At 48.4% G+C, this 16482-nt stretch overlaps 1 protein-coding gene across 1 annotated transcript in view; it reads left to right on the top strand.

The window, feature by feature from the left end:
• LOC103654563 (protein TPLATE) overlaps positions 1 to 16482 on the top strand; it is a 30643-nt gene that overhangs the window by 6923 nt on the left and 7238 nt on the right. The window contains exons 3-5 of the mRNA XM_008681409.4: positions 12060 to 12421; positions 12556 to 12856; positions 13438 to 13560. Coding sequence (XP_008679631.1) covers positions 12060 to 12421; positions 12556 to 12856; positions 13438 to 13560 — 786 coding nt within the window. The remainder of the gene's footprint in view (positions 1 to 12059; positions 12422 to 12555; positions 12857 to 13437; positions 13561 to 16482) is intronic.

Here is a 16482-nt window from a genome sequence, read left to right as displayed (position 1 = left end):
TGGATTTCCAGGCAATAGGAGAGGACCCAAGAAGAATACAGTAACCTGTAGTAGAACAACGCTCAACAGGATCACTCGCCCAAGTGGCATCAAAGTATGCATGAAGCTGAAGTGGGCTATCAGAAGCATAGAGTAAACATCTGGATCATGTCCCGCTTAAATATCTAAGCACACGAAGCAAATGACCATAATGAATTGAGGTTGGTGTGGATACAAATTGGCTCAGAATATGAACAACATGAGCAATATCAGGTCTAGTGATAATGAGATAAACAAGGCTACTCACAATATGGCAATATGCAACTTCATAGTTCATGTACTCTTATATATTCTCCCTAGAGGCTCAATGCAATACATCCCACACATTATACGCATTCTCTACTTTCTTCATGGTATCACGAGTTTAGGTTTTAGATCCAACAAGCATCTTCCACTGCCACCGCCGCGCCTCACCCGGGGAGATCGTTCTCCGCCGGGGGCAGCACTCTCGTAGGATGCACGACCGGTCCCTCTGATCTGTCGTGCCCATCGTCGTCATCGCGTCAAGTCGCAGTAGCAACAGATCAGAAAACTCACCGTCGGCGTTGCTCGGATCGGCTGATCCGGCACCTCCACACGCCGTCGTGGTGACAGTTGTGGCCGGATCGAATCCCCGTCGCTGGCTGGGTCGTGCGACGCCATGGTGACAGCTCCGACTCTCGCTGCCAGCCGATCTTGCCGGAGCCACACGCCAGGCTTGCGCGCTCGCGCTGGATCCACGTGCCCGCGCCAAGGACGCTGCGCCATCGTTGGGTCTGCGACCTCGCCTGGCCACGCCACGCTGTGGTCGCGCTCGCGCGCTACCGGGGCTAGGAGCACCGCACCTGTGTTGAGCCGCCAGGGTCGCGCCAGCGAGCTGGGTCCACGTGGTCACGCCGCCAGGCCGCGCGCCCGCAGGGGACGTGCCTCGGTACCCGGTGAATTCCCCAGATCTGTTGCTGCTGCATCTTTTTTTGTTTTTCCGGTCAGTGATCGGGTTTGCGTCTCCATCGCCCACCGTCAGTTGACTCGTGCGCCCTCGACAACGGCTTCAACAACACTGGCTTCTTCATCTTCTTCGACGGTGCAACTAGCGTAGCATGCGGCGTAACCGGAACACCTGCCTGTGTCGCGCCTCTTCGTCTGCACGTCCATCTATGCCGGCTCGTCGTCGCCACCACCGATTGGGAGGCTCCACCATCGACATCACCATCATTGTCTCCGACTCGCACACCGTCGGCCTGATCAATCGATCGCCGACGAACCATCCTCCCGAGACGTTTGTCGTCCATTGCGCGATGCTTCGCCAAGCAAGAGGGCCGTCGCTGCGTCGCCTCCTCGGGCAGCAGTGAAAGTCGCCTAGAGGGGGGGTGAATAGGCGTAATATGAAATTTACAACTTAAAACACAAACTACAAGCCGGGGTTAGCGTTAGAATTAAATCCGAGTCCGGTAGAGAGGGGAAAAACAAATCAACCAAGAAATAAATTGGATGAACACAATGATTTGTTTTACCGAGGTTCGGTTCTAAAGAACCTAGTCCCCGTTGAGGTGGTCACAAAGACCGGGTCTCTTTCAACCCTTTCCCTCTCTCAAACGGTCACTTAGATCGAGTGATCCTTCTTCCTTAATCTCACGGGTCACTTAGACCCCGCAAGGACCACCACACAATTGGTGTCTCTTGCCTTGCTTACAAAGCACTTGAGAGTAAGAATTGAAAAGAAAAAGAAGGCCAAGCCAAGCAAACAAGAGCAACGAATGAATACAAGAGATCCTCTCACAAGTCCTAATGCACTAGAGTTGATTTGGGGACTTTGAGTGGATCGATCGCTTTGACTGTGCCTTGGAGTGGAGTCTATTGCTCTTGTATTGAATGCAATGTTCAGAATGCTTGGATGCTTGGTGATGTGGTGGTTGGGAGGTATTTATAGCCCCCCAACCACCAAATGGCCGTTGGGGATGACTGCTGTCGATGGGCGCACCGGACAGTCCGGTGCGCCACCGGACACTCTCTGGTGTGCTGCCACGCCACCCAATCGTTAGGGTTCGGGAGCAGTCGACCGTTGGCGCCGTTGTCTTCTTGTGGCACCGGACATGTCCTATTCACTGTCCGGTGCGCCTCTGGCTCTACGCTCTGACTCTGCCACGCACTGTTCTTCACTGTAGTGCTGTCAGCGCTCTTTTTGCAGTCCACCGTTGCGCTGGATAGTCGTTGCTCCGCTGGTGCACCGGACAGTCCGGTGAATTATAGCGGAGCACGCCTGGAGAAACCCGAGAGTGGCTGGTTCAGCCCTGTACGGACCTGGTGCACCGGACACTGTCCGGTGGCACACCGGACAGTCCAGTGCGCCAGACCACAGCACACTTGGTTTCTTTGCTCCTTTGAATTTGGATCCTTAACTTGAGTATTTATTTGTTTGTGCTGAACCTATGTGCACCTGTAAAACATGTATTATAGAGCAAACTAGTTAGTCCATATATTTGTGTTGGGCATTCAACCACCAAAATTAATTTTGGGAAAAGGTTAACCCTATTTCCTTTTCAAGCAGCATCGCCGTCTGTCGTCGACCAACGCCGTTGCATCTACATCGCCATCGACTTCGTCGGTGCGCATCTCCCGTGCACGGTTTGAGCAAGCTGTTCGACACATGTGAGCTGCATCGACACACCCGTCGTTCTGCGCTACAGGTCCTCTTGCATGCTGCGTCAACACCTTGCGCTGGTGTTGCGCCTGTCCTAGGCGTGCCAGCCACCGTCGCCAGTCTGCACCACACTTGTCATAGAGTTCTTCGCCGACAAACACCGCCATCGCGCTCCACTGGCGCCATTCAGGCTCGTTTCCTGTGCGTCGTGGCTCTCGTTGCCGCGACTCCAGGAACCTCGATTTGTCACCAAGCCCACCCTTTCGCTTCGTCCAGCACAACCTCGTCACCAGCATCATCGTCTCGTCCTTGACTACTTCGTCTACTCCGCTCTGACAACTGTGCGTTGCGCTGGCACCCCCGCCGTGCTGCACTGTCGCGGAGGTCTTCTCTGTTAGTCCCTTGAAATGCTGGCACATATGGTTGGGGCCCTCTACCTAGTACGTTCGGTACTGGCACCACCGGCACGTGCATTCATCCACGACATGTTTCTAGGCTTGGCAAACCTGGAACACGCATCGTCCATGGTTGCTTGACGCGTCGCCCCCGACATCGACACCCTCATCTGCCTCGACGCATCGCGCCTTCATCTACGACTGCTTCTCAGCGCCACCGTCACCACGACGTCCTCTAGTGCGCTGTGGGCCTTTTCGCGTGCCGCACCAGAGCCCGCAACTTGTGCGGCTTGTCTTTTACGACGTGCTCGACAGCTTCCTCGACCACGGCTACCCTATGCACGACACTTCGACAACGGCTCCGCGTCCTCGTCCTTGGCTATCTCGACATTATCGGCACAAAGGGCTATCATCTGCATGGTCTACTCCAGTCGCATCATTCGCACTAGTGTTTCGACTGTGGGGGGGTATATCTCCATTATTCTCTGGTCTGTCCGTTCGTGTTGCTAACGCTATGACTGTGGGGGGATGTTAGAGTACATTAGGCATGTTAGAGTATATTAGGCAACTCCTGGTATGGTTGGTTTAGGATTGATTGTAATCCCGACATACCTTTCTTATATCTAGGATAACCTTCCTTTTCTCTAGGATAGGCTTCTTGCCCTCCAAGTCATGTACTCTTATATATTCTCCCTAGAGGCTCAATGCAATACATCCTACACATTATACACATTCTCTCCTTTCACAGTCTGAACACAAAAAGCCCACTCTGGGTAATTCTGCCCATCAAGCACAATATTGACAACAATAGCGTTGGCCGACATATTGAAGAGCAAGAAAACACTGAAGAATAACAGATCTGAGAAAGTCTGGCTTGATGGTACCAAAATCCCTGGAAGGTGCAGCAGATCAACAGTGGATACACCGGTTGCAGCCTGGACGAAACCGTGTGGACTCCTAGCAGATCGAATAGATCTCAGCAGATCTGGTCTGCGTGAGCTGGAGGCGGACAGACGCGGGCGGATCCTGGCCAGCGCGGGTGGCACGCGGATCCTGGACTACATGAGGATGCGGGTGCGAACGACGCGGATGGCGTGAACATGGTTTGGTGGCGACGTGTCCTGTTACGCCCGTCATGGACCAACAATGTCGGCCTGAGCTCCCTCCTTGCGGGTTCGTTTGGTCGTTTGCTCCGCCTCACAGACTTGCTCGACGGGGGCTTGTCGTTCGCCCTGCCTCACAGACTTGCTCGACGGTGGTTTGGTCGTTCGCCTGACCTCGCAGACTCGCTCGACGGGGACTTGGTCGCTCGCCCCGCCTCGTAGACACGCTCGACGGGGACTTGGTCGCTCGCCCCGCCTCGCAGACTTGCTCGATGGGGGCTTGGTCTTATGTCCCGCCTTGCAGACTTGCTCGACAGGGGTTTAGCCGTTCGCTCAGTCTCGCAGACTTGCTCGACGGGGACTCGGTCGGTAAATGGGTCAGAGAGAGGTTTATGGGCCTTGCCTTGGGTACCCCTTTCCTGGGTACCCGACAGCAGCCCCTCGAGCCTTCGTGCGACTCCTTGGAGTCGGTCGGAGGCTTTCTTGCCAGGGTCCGAAGCCCCGAGTGCACGCAAGCGCATCGGTATGATGTAGCCCCCGAGCCCCCGAGTAATCCGTGAGGATTGCTTGGAGGGTTTACTTAGTTCTTAGCGAAGCCATATGCCTGCTTTTTTGCCAACCACTTCCGACTTTCTGGCCGTGTCAGATACACTTTTGTTTGGTGCCATGGCTCTTGATCCGGCCCTTTGGGTTGGTCGCCAGAGCGGAGCGTTGCTTTGGTCCCCGCACGGAGTTGCCCGGTTGCAGCGTTCGCCGGAGCGGGCGTAGTCTCTAGGGACAAACCCGTATAGAGTTGCCCGAAGGCGATGCCTGCCGGAGCGTGGCTTGAATGTGCACAAGCGCATCAGTATGATGTAGCCCCGGATTAATCTATGAGGATTGCTTGGGTGGTTGCTTTTTCCTAGGTGAAGATTAGGATTTGCCTTCTATTGACCTTTCTCGATTCGGCCCTCCGAGTTGGTCGTTGACACTTGCCAGTTCTTTGTCGTGCACGCATCTCCCCTAGAAGGGCTTTTGGGCCCTTTTTAGGAGAGGGCCGCCTTCCCCGACCTAGTTGGCACGAGGGAAGGGGCTGTTGAGCTACAAACAGGTTATCCAAGTGAGATCCGACTGCCCTTTTATAGGGTCTGGTTTCGGCGAGCGGTTCCACTGGGGGCTCGACCCTTTGGGGGCTTCTCATTGAGTCCTTCCTTATTCTATCTCGTATCGGCCCTCCGGTCGGTCTGACCTACTGGAAGGGAGCCCCGTGGCTACCTCATTAGCATGGTTGCCACAGGAGAATGTGAGGTACGACCTTGGACGTGGGACCGAGCAAATGATTCCCATCCCAAATGCATGATCAGAATTGAGAACATGCAATCTAAGATCATTTTGAAGATAATCTCGAATACGATGAACCCACATACCAAGATCAGCCTGTTGCACCACTCCTTCCACATCCGCCGCAATGACAAACTCATCACGTCGAGTCTCTTGCCCCATAGCAAGATTAATGCGGGCACGCGTACGTCGGCTGGCGTCTCCATCCATGGTGACAAACTCCGGCGGGAGGAAAAGAAGAGGGTTCGCAGAGAAGTTGGTTATGTGCAAGAGGGATGAGGGCAGCAGTGAGAAACCACCGAACTGATGAGTTCGAGAAGGTGAGGGCCAAAGGGTTTTCTCAACAACAGTAAGAGGGGAGTGGCCAACGTTAGAATCGAAAAGGCGCCTGCAACCGGGTATAGCAGTCGAGCCAGCAACCGAAGCCAGTTGAAAGCGGGGCGAAACTCTTTCGGGGATAGGAGCCGAACAATTGCCCTCGTGAGTGAATGAATAGGCGCCTTTACTGGAAGATTGAGTGGGCCCGGTGACGAAGGCAAAGGGGCCATAGCTAAGGCTCCGAGAGCAACTTCTAATGCAACAGGAGCATCATTGCAGCCTGCCGCCAATCTTTTTTCTCGAATACGCAAGAGAATTGCGTATTTTTTATATTAATAGAAGAAGCAAAAACACAAAAGTTATAGCCAAGAGGCCACACAAGAATTACAGGGGATAACAGGAGGAGAGAAACAAAGACAGACATAACAGCCCCAAACACACAATCACACCAGAAGCACAATATCACTTAGGTAGCAACATCTGGCAGCGACAGACCATTGGCACCAGCCAGCTTCCAAAGCATAATATCATGCCCAACCATGGCTAAGGCAGCAGAAAGATTTGGACTCATCCCATTGAAAACACAATCATTCCGATGCTTCCAAAGACACCACGCCCCCAAGATCACTAAGGAATTAAGGCTAGCCTGAGAAGATCCCCCCACGGGAGTGGAGATGCCTTTCCACCAAGCCATGAAGTCCTCTTCACCCGGTTGCGGTGCCACACCAGCAAGCCCAATCCTCTGGAGAAGGATAAACCAGAATTGCCGAGCGAAAACGCAAGACAGCAGCAGATGGTTGATCGTCTCCTCCTCCTGGTCACAAAGGACACAAGCGTCGGGATGGTCGAGGTTGCGCCTAGCCAACCGGTCGGCCGTCCAGCAACGGTTGTGGGCAACCAGCCATAAGAAGAAACGACACTTTGGAGGCGCCCAACTTTTCCAAATAAGATCGCAATGCTCGAAAGTGATTGAGCCCATGAAGATCATCTCATAAGCAGACTTTGCTGAATATTGGCCCGAGCTTGAGAATCTCCAGATATGCTTATCAGGGGTATCAGGCAACAGCAACACCTCTGAAACAGCTTCCGCTAATTTAATGAACTCAGCGATGACCACAGCAGTGACCGTACCACGAAGATCGTGGACCCAAGCCATATCAGTTAAACCCTCAGCGACCGTTCTCTTGTTAGCTACTCCCTTAGGAACCATAGCACATAGGTGGGGGGCCAGATCAGCCAGGCGCTGCCCAAACAGCCATCTGTCACACCAAAACAAGGTGTTGCTGCCATCTCCAACTTCAGAGACTAAGGCAAGATCGAAGAGAGACTTCACCTGATCTGAAAACTGGAGTTGAAAAGAAGCCCAAGCCTTGTCCGGACTAGTCTTTTGAAGCCAAAGCCATCTAACACGAAGAGCCCAATTCAAAGACTGTAAATTAGAGATGCCGAGGCCGCCCAGCTCCTTAGGTCTAGTGACTTTAGGCCAAGCAATCAGACAATGACCTCCATTAGTTTCGCTACTGCCACGCCAAAGAAAATTCCTCCTGATTTTATCCATGGCCTTGAGGGCCCAAGAAGGGAGATCTAGAGCCATAGCATGATAGACAACAGTAGCTGTCAACACAAATTGAACCTGGACCGCTCTTCCTGCCTTAGTCATAAGATCAGCCTTCCAACCCGGGAGAGAGTTCGCCAAGCGGTCAATGAAGGGCTGTAATTGCGCTTTATTGAGCCTTTTTAAGGACAGCGGCAGCCCCAAATATTTAAAAGGGAATTCCTCCAGCTTGCAAGGCAGATGATCCTAAACAGTGGCTACCTCCGACTGTGAGCACCTGATAGGGATAATACTACTTTTCTGAATATTTGTTTGGAGACCGGAAGCTTCACCAAACAGCCTGAGTATATCCCCCACCAGAACAAGGTCATCCGCAGTAGGTTTGATGAAAAGCGCAACATCATCCGCGTAAAGAGAGACTCTATGCAGAAATGATCGAGTTGACAGGGGCTGCAACAGCCCAGCTTCAACAGCTCGCCCCACCATGAGGTTTAGAACGTCCATCACCAAAATGAATAACATAGGGGAGAGGGGGTCTCCCTGCCGCAGCCCTCTTCTGTGTGGAATGAAGTCCCCTGGAATACCATTAAGGAGAATCTGAGAGGAGGATGTGGCAAGCAGCCCACTTACAATGTCACACCATCCAGCACCAAACCCCAGACTCCGCAAGACTTCCAACAAGAAGGGCCAGGATACTGAATCAAACGCCTTTGATATGTCCAGTTTCAGCATAATTGTTGGCTGATTCTGAGAATGAAGGAAGCGGGCTGTTTGTTGGACCAACATGAAGTTGTCTTGAATAAATCTTCCCTTGATGAAAGCACTTTGGTTCTTGGACACCATACTATCAAGCTGACCTCCCAACCGGTTTGCAAGGATCTTCGTAATTAGTTTGGCAAAACTATGAATGAGGCTTATAGGCCTAAACTCCTTGGCATTAGACGGGTTCTCAACCTTAGGAAGGAGGATAACGAAGGCTGAATTAAGAGCCCGAAAATTCCGAAAGTCCTTCCTCCAAACTGCTGCAACAGCCGCCATGATGTCCTTCTTAATGATTGGCCAACACACCTTATAGAATCTTCCCGTGAAGCCCAACTTCAACAGCTCGCCGCCAATCTTTTAATGCAGTGCGCCTAAGGCCTCTAGATCAGACGTGTTGTAGGTTGGGCGTGCGTACTGTTGCAATATTTTTCAAAGTGACCAAGCAGAAAACACCGGCGACACCTGAGCGGGCTAGAACATGTCCTGACGAAGTGGGTGTTCGAGAGACACCGATAGCAAAGCTTACCCAATAGAATGCTAGGCCCCACATTTGTCGAGTGCGCATGCAACATGCGTACATGCCCAGCCGATGAGAGACGGGTTTTGCACAGAGCCCAAAGAGACGCTGCCTTGTCCAGATCCTGGGAAATCCGAGAAAAGATGGCTGGAACAGGAACTAAAGCAGTCTTCGGAGAGCCTGTTTTCAAAGTTGGACTGAAACGAAATCTCGAGTTCAAATTTAAGAGGCAAAGGACATTTGAAACTCCCAATTTGCACAAAATCCAGCTGATACTGATCAGTGGGAGTACCCTAAAGAATGAGCTTCGACTTCCTCTTTATGGCTGACCTGAGAAATCCCTTGTCCATTCGACCTGAGGGACCATGTTTCTTTCTTGGTGAGTCTTGCACCAAATTCTTAGAAATGGAGACCAATTTTAAAGAACGACAACTTCTGCGTTTAACAACTGTCCATTTTTCATCCTCCTTTTTTGCACCAAAGAGCATATTCCTTTCTCCAATTTGGACTCCCATTTCTCCAAAGAGCGAAATAGACATCAAAGCTTGTAGAGATGATGCGTTTTAGAGCCAGGACCATGAAGCCAACTTTCTTAGAGGCGATGGAAAAACGAAAATGGCGGTCTGATTCTTCAACAACATGGAAACCCGCCGGAGAGCCACCAAGAACCGAATACAAAGCCAAACTGACCGATTCAGCCTAAAGACGAAAAGTGTAATGATGAAAAACTGCGATCAAAAGAAATGAGCCCGATGGCGAAGAGGAGGCATGCTGGACTGAGGATCCATATCTCCGAAGAACCGAGAGTTGGAAAGCTTTACCAGACAAGCAGTCCAAAGAATTTGCGAGCAGTTTTCCCCTATCATCCCAAACAAATGGAGAAGCCATTGCGGGGAGGCCGCCCGACAACACCAGGAGGGGGAAAGGGGAGGTCTAGGAGGGGAAGACTAGACCCACGATGACGCTAGGATAGACGCATGGTGGTAGGCGAATGACGGTGGACGGCGGCGGTGGGAACGGTGGTGGAGGAGAGCGCGAGAGCGAGCGTGGCAGATAGCAAAAGACCACCACTATTTTTTATTCTATTATATAATTAAGGTGTCGCCTCGTCTTACGCTTTACCGCCTAAAAGGTAAAAAGAGGGTCGTGCCTTATGTCGCCTTACCTCCTTAATAACTACAGTTCTCGCTATCTTGGCTTGTTTATCTCTACTGACACGTACTTGGAAACGGAATGCTGCTACCACAAGCTTATGTTGAGAGAGAACACACTCATGTATCACCTTGCAATCCAAACATTCTCATTTGTCCTCTCTTGTGAGGATAAATTCAATCTAACTCTAGTGTTGGACACTACTGTAGCTCACTAAAAGGGATTCTCTCTCCCTAAAGGAAGTATTGGCTATCAACAGGTCAAAAGCTACCGCAAAGTCTAAGAATTCCTCTTCCTCCTGGTTTCTATTACCATACTTGAAACCTCCATGAACAGCCTCGAAACCTGCACTTGTTGTACCTACATGCCCATTGAGAGCTCCTATGAAAAGTTCCTTACTAATAGGTATAACTCCAACCATGGCATCTAAGTCTTCTAGAAAAGTCTAAAAGCACTCATCGTGGCCTACTTGCAGGGAATGTGGGATATTTACATTGAAGGGCAGATCATTCATGACAAGCTTGACTAACATAATCCTATCTCCTTGTCTTCTCATATACACCACATCGTTCTTGAGGTCCTTATCAATCAAAACTCCTTGTTCGCTTCTATTTGCAGCTGTCCTCGTGTACCAAAGCTTGAAGGTGACATTGTCTGCCTCCTAGTTGTCGCCTCAACTAATTGCCTTAACTGTAAGCGACCCTACATTCCAACTACCTAAACGGATCTAGGTTCGACTAGCTTCCTTACCCTTCGCACAGGTCGATGATGTGATGACCCTTGCACATTTTTCACTAACCCAGGCTTCTCCTTTACTTTAGGACATACATAGATAAATGCTTTTGCTTTGCTAAAGCTTTACCCTTGCTTAGATCTGATTATGCTTGTTTTCACCATGTTTCATCTTTCCTGGTAAACACTAATATTGCGCCATTTCTCATTTCTTAAAATTGCTTTTCTAATAAAAGTAGTGTTTGAAAAAGCACTTGGTTCTAGGTGGTGTAACACCCCGTCCAATCCCGGAACAGCGGTACTTACTCCTGGCAGTTCTCTACGATCATATATTGCCCCCACAGACTAACACGAGTCTTTTGTGCGCACTTTGTCCTCACTCATGCACACCTGAGAAAACTTCCCGATCGGTCACCAATCCCAAATTGCTCCAAGCCAAGCACGTTTAACTTGGAGGTTCTTTTGAGATAGGCTTCCGAAAAATAAGATGCACCTTGTTGATATGAGTACTCTATTAATTCTGTTAAGCCTTGGGCCAAGATATCCCATTCACCGAGGCCAGGATATCACAATCTACCCCCTTAGAAGACCGACATCCTCGTCGGTCAACCCCAATCCAAGAACCTCCCCTTTTAGCCACGTATGTGTGTCTAGTGTCGTCATATGCCATACCATGTGACCACTCCGGGCCCACATGCGTCATGCGCCATATACCTGAACCCCCTAGCCCACACACGCCCGTGAAACCTCGAGGGTCAGCTCTGATACCACTTGTAACACCCCGTCCAATCCCGGACCAGCGGTACTTACTCCTGGCAGCTCTCTAGGATCATATATTCTCCCCACATACCAACACGAGTCTTTTGTGCGCACTTTGTCCTCACTCATGCGCACCTGAGAAAACTTCCCGGTCGGTCACCCATCCCAAATTGCTTCAAGCCAAGTAAGCTTAACTTGAAGGTTTTTTGAGATAGGCTTCCGAAAAAGAAGATGCACCTTTTTGATATGAGTACTCTATTAATTCTGTTAAGCCTTGGGCCAGGATATCCCATCCACCAGGGCCAGGATATCACATGTGGGTAGTGGTGAAAGGGCCTCTAGCGTAATGGTTAAGCCTTCCGAGTAGCACCTCCAGGTCCCGAGTTCGATCCCCCTCGGGGACAAATTTCAGGTTTGGTTAAAAAAATCCCCTCGCCATGATCCACCGCTCTCGGGGATCGATATCCTGCGCGCCACCCTCCAGCTGGGCCGTTGCAGAGTGGACAGTTGATCAGCCCGTTAGTGATGTGGGGTCACGGTTCGGGGGTTTTCTCGGCTGGGACCATGTTTCGGTCTCTTCTTAATATAATACCGGTAGTGCGGTCTTTCACTCCTCGGCCGAGTTTTTTTAAGGCGGGTAGTGTGCTGGCACCTACTAGCGCCTAGGCAGTGATTAAGGAGGCTAGTGCTGACTCTTTAAATAGCGAATACAAACAAATCCATGCTCTACATTTACTTTTTCAGAATAGTCCAAGATTATTAAATTTGATTAACTGTACCTTTCCAGGTTCACACTCCACGTATATCTTCACGCTTGATATGGGCAATTTCTGAACACTTTGATCTTGAAGGTCTGGATCCCCTTTTAGCTGATGACCCAGAGGATCCACTGAATATTATCATATCTAACATGCACAAGATATTATTCAACATTGATTCGTCTGCTACTACATCAAATAGGATACAAGATGTGCAGGCTGTGCTAATTTGTGCTCAACGTTTGGGAGCAAGAAATACAAGAGCAGGACAACTTCTCACTAAAGAACTGGAAGAATTTAGGGCAAGTACTTCAGCCGATTCTGTCACCAAGCATCAATCACGTTATGTGTTGCAAGTAATAAAATATGTAACAAACCATCCCAATAACAGGTGAGTGTATTTCTGTACTCATGTTACTAATTTTGTCACTTGTGTACCATAGTGTTTGACTGTTCACATAGACGAGTATACCTGAATGAAAGTTCTACAGGGAAATGACAATGTTATACCTTCTGTTGTTTCAGGTGGGTTGCTGTAGGTGATGCTACAGGGGATTATCCATTTAGTCACCACAAACTTACAGTTCAATTTTCAGAGGCATCTGCTGCCCAAGATAGAAAATTGGAGGTATTAGTTCATAAGGCCATTCAGGAGCTTTGGAGGCCGCATCCCAGTCAATTAACTCTCCTACAAACAAAGGGAATCAGTGCCTTGCATAAAGAGCTTCCAAAAGCCTGTACTTTGACCGGCAGCAGTGATCCGTGCTATATCGAAGCATATCATTTGGCAGATCCAACTGATGGCAGAATCACCCTACATCTGAAGGTATGGCCTGATTGATGCATCTTTCTCTATACTATTAACTTGAAATATACCTTTGAGCCACGATTACTGCTAATGCATCGGATATAGTATTAACCGATTGTCGTGTTTAACATTAAATGATTTTTTAATAAATTGGATATACTATTAACTTGAAATTAACTGATTGTCGTCTTTAACTTGAAATACCTTTCTCTATACTATTAACTTGAAATATACTTTTCACCTCACATTCTAATTGTGAATTTAATTATCTAATTGTCGTGTTTAACATTAAATGATTTTTTAATAAAAAAGTTTTTTTTGAACACTTGCTTGCTGCTACATTAGTTTCATTAGGAATGAATGTTCTTGTACAAATAGACAAAGTACTGATTACTGAAACTAGTTGACATGATTAGACGATTAGTGTTCACATACAAGTAGACAAACATCTAAAGAATGTGGCCTTGATGTCCTGCATCGGATATAGTATTAACTGAAAGAACTACGGTTGATTCTTCACATGTTGCTTTGTTCAAATGTTGAATTATTTGATTAGGAACTATATTATCACGTCTTTTGACTAGTGTGTCCTGTTTCAGATTTTAAATTTGACTGAGCTAGAACTCAACAGGGTGGACATTCGTGTTGGCCTCTCTGGAGCACTGTATTATATGGATGGTTTCTCTCGGACTGTTCGCCACCTCGGAAATCTTGTTTCCCAGGTCCTTATAATTTCTTTTTCGAAGGAAGAACTTTAACAATTATTTTCTACTGATTAGTGATTACAGTTTCCTATTTTTTTCCTCTCGAACACGCAGGAGAGCTGCGTATCATTATATTAAAAGAAGAAATAAACAAGGTCTAAAATAGACCGGGGTACAACTGACGCCTTACGGCGGCCTGAACGAAACTAGCATAGACTGACTAATCTATAAAACTCTAGGCTACATGAGAGAGGGAGGCAACAAGGGATGTCAACCCCTTGGCCCCGTCAGTCTCCCACAGACGACGCTCATCCCCCACATGGATTAGGAAATTAGCAACATTAGGGGAAAGGCCATCAAAGATGCATCTGTTCCGGTGATTCCACAAAATCCAAGCGCCCAGCATAATGAGGGAGTTTAGGCCATCTCTGAAGGACCCCTGAATAGCTTCATTTGCTTGATGCCACCACTCCATAAAATTAATATTTGTTGGTTGGGGGGGCCAAACCCTGCAGCCCGAATTGCCTTAGAAGGAGGAACCAACATTCTCTTGAGAAAACGCAATTCACAAGCAGATGGTCAATTGTCTCCCTCTCCTGCTCACATAAAGGACATTTTTCCGGATGATCCAGCCCCCGCTTCTCAAGTCTATCTGCTGTCCAACATTTCTTGTGAGCCACCAGCCACAAGAAGAATCGACATTTGGGCGGAGCCCAAGTTTTCCAAATCCGCTCAAAAGGTTCAAACTCCACAGATCCAATGAAGAGCCCCTCATAAGCAGCTTTAGTCGAATATTTGCCATTAGCAGCCAACCGAAAAATATGCTTGTCCTCCTTATTGGGGTACAGATCAACTTGGGCCACCAAATCCCAAATACGTAGGAAGTCTGCAAGTGCACCAACAGATAAACTCCCAGGAATATCATTAATCCAGCCATTATCCTCGATCGCCTCCTGAACTGTCCTTTTGTTAATCAGCTTCTTAGGAATGGTCTCAATAAGTCGGGGAGCGATATCCCCAATCCGCTGCCCACCCAACCATCGATCACTCCAGAAAAGGGTAGAAGCTCCATTTCCAATCTCAGAATACAAGGCTACTTGTAGAAACTCTTGAATTTTTTTGGGGTATGCAAAGGCAGGGATGCCCAGGGCCGACCTGGCTCAGTTTTTTGCAGCCAAGCCCAACGCATTTTAAGGGCCCAACTCAGTTCAGTGATGCTGAAAATACCCAATCCACCAAGCTCTCGAGGTCTGCACACACTGCCCCAGGCCACTGCACAATGGCCGCCCATGGCATTTTTACGACCACGCCGAAGGAACCCTCTTCGAATTTTATCAATGTCCTTCAAAGCAGTAGAAGGCAAGTCTACAACCATAGCACTATAAATCAGCACCCCTGTCAAAACAGATTGCACCAATACACTTCTTCCTGCTTTAGGGTGTGTTTGGTTTGGCTTTTGGCTTTTACCCCCTAAAAGCCAAAAGCCAAACCAAAGGGCTGGATCTAGGAAGCAGCTTTTTCTAAAAGCCGACTTTCTTGCAGTGCAAAACTGAAAGCACCTCTGGACCTGCTTTTAGCGGCTTTTGGATGGAACTGTGAAAATATATATGGAAAAACTTTTAGCGACTTTTAGTGGTTTCCACCAAACACTTTTTAGCTTTTTAACAGCTCACAGCCCACAACCGCTTTTCTCACAGCTCACAGCCCACAACAGCTTTTTTCACAGCCACAGCCCAACCAAACAGACCCTTAGTCAACAAATCAGCTTTCCATCCAGGTAGTTGATTAGCTATTTTATCCACAATGAGCTGCACCTGCTCCCTTCTTAATTTATGTAACGACAGGGGCAGCCCAAGGTACTTGCATGGAAAGCTAGATATCTCACAAGGCCAAAACTGTTGAATAATCTCTAAATTGTCTTCATGGCATCTGATGGGGTAGACACTAGATTTCTGATTATTATTATATAAACCAGAAGCCTCACCAAAAAGCTGAAGGATGTCTGAAACCATAGTCATGTCCTCTGCCACAGGATTAATAAAAAGAACCACATCATCAGCATAAAGAGAAACCCGGTGTTGAAGCTGCCTAGTAGAAAGAGGTTGTAATAAACCTTCCTCATCTGCTTTAGAGACAAGTTGACCAAGCACATCCATGACAAGCACAAACAGCATCGGAGAAAGACGATCCCCCTGTCGCAGCCCTCTTCTATGAGAAATTATGCTTCCCGGATGACCATTAACTAACACTCGAGTAGAGGAAGTGAGAAGCAGCCCTGAAATGATATCTCTCCCGATCTGCCCAAACCCTAGATTCTGCATGACCTCAATAAGGAAGGGCCAGGAAACCGAATCAAAAGCTTTAGTAATATCCAGCTTGATCATCAGGCAAGGATGCCTTTGTTGATGAAGTAATTTAGCCGTCTGCTGAACCAACATGAAATTATCCTGGATAAAGCGACCCTTAATGAAGGCATTTTGGTTTGGAGAGACCAAATCGTTGAGCCATGAAGCCAATCGAGAAGCCAATATCTTTGTGATTAGTTTTGCAAAGCTGTGAACAAGGCTGATAGGTCTAAAATCTTTGACCTGATCAACATTATCTTTCTTTGGGATTAGAGTGATAAAAGCAGAGTTCAGCTTATGAAAATTATCAAATTTTCTGTTCCAAATCGCAATCACCGCAGCCATAAGATCCTCTTTAATAATGGACCAGCAAATTTTGTAAAATCTACCAGTAAATCCATCCGGTCCAGGAGATTTATCAGAGGGCAGAGAATTTATAGCATTGCACACTTCTTGCTCAGTAATGGGGTTGTTCAACTCGATCAAATTTGGAGATGGAGTGCCGCAGTTTCCAGAGCCTCAAGGTTAATCAAAATATTTCTGTCTTTACTAGCCCCAATCAAATCAAAGTAAAACTGATCCACTGCTGCAACTA

This window comes from Zea mays, chromosome 4 (assembly GCF_902167145.1).
Source record: "Zea mays cultivar B73 chromosome 4, Zm-B73-REFERENCE-NAM-5.0, whole genome shotgun sequence".
Lineage (NCBI taxonomy): Eukaryota > Viridiplantae > Streptophyta > Magnoliopsida > Poales > Poaceae > Zea > Zea mays.
Note: the sequence above shows the minus strand (reverse complement) of the source record. Positions and strands in the feature narration are given on the sequence as shown.